Genomic DNA, 2,324 nt, shown 5'->3' with positions numbered 1-2,324 from the left:
TGACAAGATTTACCCGTATACGCCTTCTTTTTCTATCATCCCGAAAATGAGCAAAGGCATGGGGATCAAATCCTAGAACATGCATAACCTATAAAAAGAAAAATATTTGTTATTTCAATAAAAAGGTACTTCCCTCAATTTATGTTGCTTTAGTTAACTTACCTCATGTATTAAGGTAGCTGAAAGTAAAGTTTCAGCTTCAGCAGTCAAGTGACGTGGCGCAACATTTACATGTCCTGCACACAAAGATATGGGGGTATTCAAGCTTTAATATTAGCAAGGAGAGGTACACCAAATATCTTAGCAAGTTTCTCATTCAAACAGTTCAAATAAAAATAAAACATATACCAGCAATTGCACGACCCCATTGATCACGTTCACATGCCACTGCCCATGCTAGAGTGTTGCCAGTAGTTGGCCTCGTGGTCACCAAAAGAATTAAATCTGCATTAGCAACACCCTCTGAAAAATTGAGACGATTGATTATTAGCAGCTCCTTTTGGTTACCTCGACAGGTCAAACGTAGCTAATCGAGAAAATGACTTAGCATTGCACAAACACCTTTTGGAACAAGTATACCTTCCACATATTCCCTTGGGAGTTGCACACCTCCATCTTGTCCACATGCAGAATATCCACTTAAACGCAAGTTCCCCTTTACAGGCTCAACAGCTAAGGCTCTCCTGAACCAGTCTGCTGTCTGCTCGAGAGCCTGCATTAGAATATCCACTTAAACGCAAGTTCCCCTTTACAGGCTCAACAGCTAAGGCTCTCCTGAACCAGTCTGCTGTCTGCTCGAGAGCCTGCATTAAGTGACCTTCGTATGTGAGTACATTTCAAGAGACACCCTTGAGTGGAACAGAACTCCATCCTTGGCATCAAACAAGCCATCACCCAAAGAATCAAATACGAGCAATTCATTTTAATTCACGACATAGGAACAAAAAATCATTTCCCACATATCAACAGTCTCCGGGTTTAGCAAAAAATTCTACCGGAAGTGTTGGTAATGTCTCTTTAACTACATTTGTGTGCATTTAGATCCTACTCTTTCTATTAAAGTGATATTTTGCAGTGCCATACAACTAAATGATAATTAAGTAAGAGTATAACCTTGCGAAGACGATGCTTTTTGTCCTCCCCAGCTATATCATCCAGTGTACAATTATACCAGCAATCACCATAAATGGGAGGATCCCCCTGTGGATTACAAGAAGGGTGACCAGAAAAAGAAGCACCCGTTGGTTCTCCCAGCTGGCAAAGGAAAAATAGAAACAAGAGAAAAAAATCTGACATTAATTCAAAAGAAATAACAACAGTTCAAGACAGAAATCACATTTATTGCATAAACTTACCTTAACAATATCACCAACATTCCGACAGTCTCTATCTGATGAATGACCAACAGCATCATAGTTCAAATAAATTCTAATCGGTAGCTTAGCATCATTATGCTGCCTTGGCAATTCAGATACTCCAAGTAACGCCCTTCCCCTGCGTTGATGGGACTTTGAAACACCAGACTCCTCATAGACCTGCCTCGAAACAGAATACACCTTGCAACCAGGTCTATTCCTTTGTTCAATTATCTGATCATGAATGCAAGAATGTGTTATTATCCCATTCCCCTTTTCAGCTCTTTGCCTCTGCAATTGGAGTTCTTTAGTTGTTGCATAAGCAACTTCCAAGAACAATAATATCATTAAAACCTGAAAGATTAACAAAATAAACACCTTCAGAAAAATCAAAAAAAATTAAATATCAAGTATATGCTTGAAAAAGATTTGTACAGTTATTGTGGATGTGGTTTGCGAGTAGAGAAAATACTATAAGAAATTTGGAAAAAAAAAAATTAAAAATTAAAAATTATAAGGAGCAGTTTATACCAAATAATTCGAAGAAAATTTGAAAGCCATAAGACTAAAAACCCAAAGCCTACTGCTTCCAAAATCCTCAACACAGCATTTATATACATAATTGGTTTTTTTTTTTTTTTTTTTAAATATATATATAAGATTTAACCTAGAAGGGGATGGGGGCGGGTGAAAGACGACTGCTACCATAATGATGGGTCAATTAAGCCAATAGTTGATTACAAGAAATAACAAAAATAAATAGAAAAGTAAATAACCCATCAATTTACAAGAAAGAAGAAGGGGGAAGAAACCAAAAAGGAATTTTGCTAATATGATAAAAATACAACTTTACCTACCTCAAAAAAACCATCAGTTCACAAATCAAAATAAACCAAAAAGGCCAAGATATGCAAGCCTTTTTCGGAATGGTGACAGACTGACAGTTCTAAAACCCGCACAATTTTTTCC

At 37.1% G+C, this 2,324-nt stretch overlaps 1 protein-coding gene across 1 annotated transcript in view; it reads right to left on the bottom strand.

Annotated features, from left to right (window-relative positions):
- Positions 1–1,931, bottom strand: part of LOC111398027 — a 6,996-nt gene extending 5,065 nt beyond the window's left edge. Inside the window, exons 1-7 of the mRNA XM_023024987.1 lie at positions 1,887–1,931; positions 1,356–1,709; positions 1,114–1,254; positions 580–712; positions 349–462; positions 163–236; positions 5–88 (exon numbers count right to left, since the gene is read on the bottom strand). Coding sequence (XP_022880755.1) covers positions 5–88; positions 163–236; positions 349–462; positions 580–712; positions 1,114–1,254; positions 1,356–1,709; positions 1,887–1,916 — 930 coding nt within the window. The 5' untranslated portion in view covers positions 1,917–1,931. The remainder of the gene's footprint in view (positions 1–4; positions 89–162; positions 237–348; positions 463–579; positions 713–1,113; positions 1,255–1,355; positions 1,710–1,886) is intronic.
- Between the last annotated feature and the right edge of the window lie 393 nt (positions 1,932–2,324).

The sequence above is a fragment of the Olea europaea genome, chromosome 7 (assembly GCF_002742605.1).
Source record: "Olea europaea var. sylvestris chromosome 7, O_europaea_v1, whole genome shotgun sequence".
Taxonomy (NCBI): domain Eukaryota; kingdom Viridiplantae; phylum Streptophyta; class Magnoliopsida; order Lamiales; family Oleaceae; genus Olea; species Olea europaea.
The sequence above is the reverse complement of the archived record's forward strand: the minus strand, read 5'-3'. Positions and strand labels throughout refer to the sequence as shown.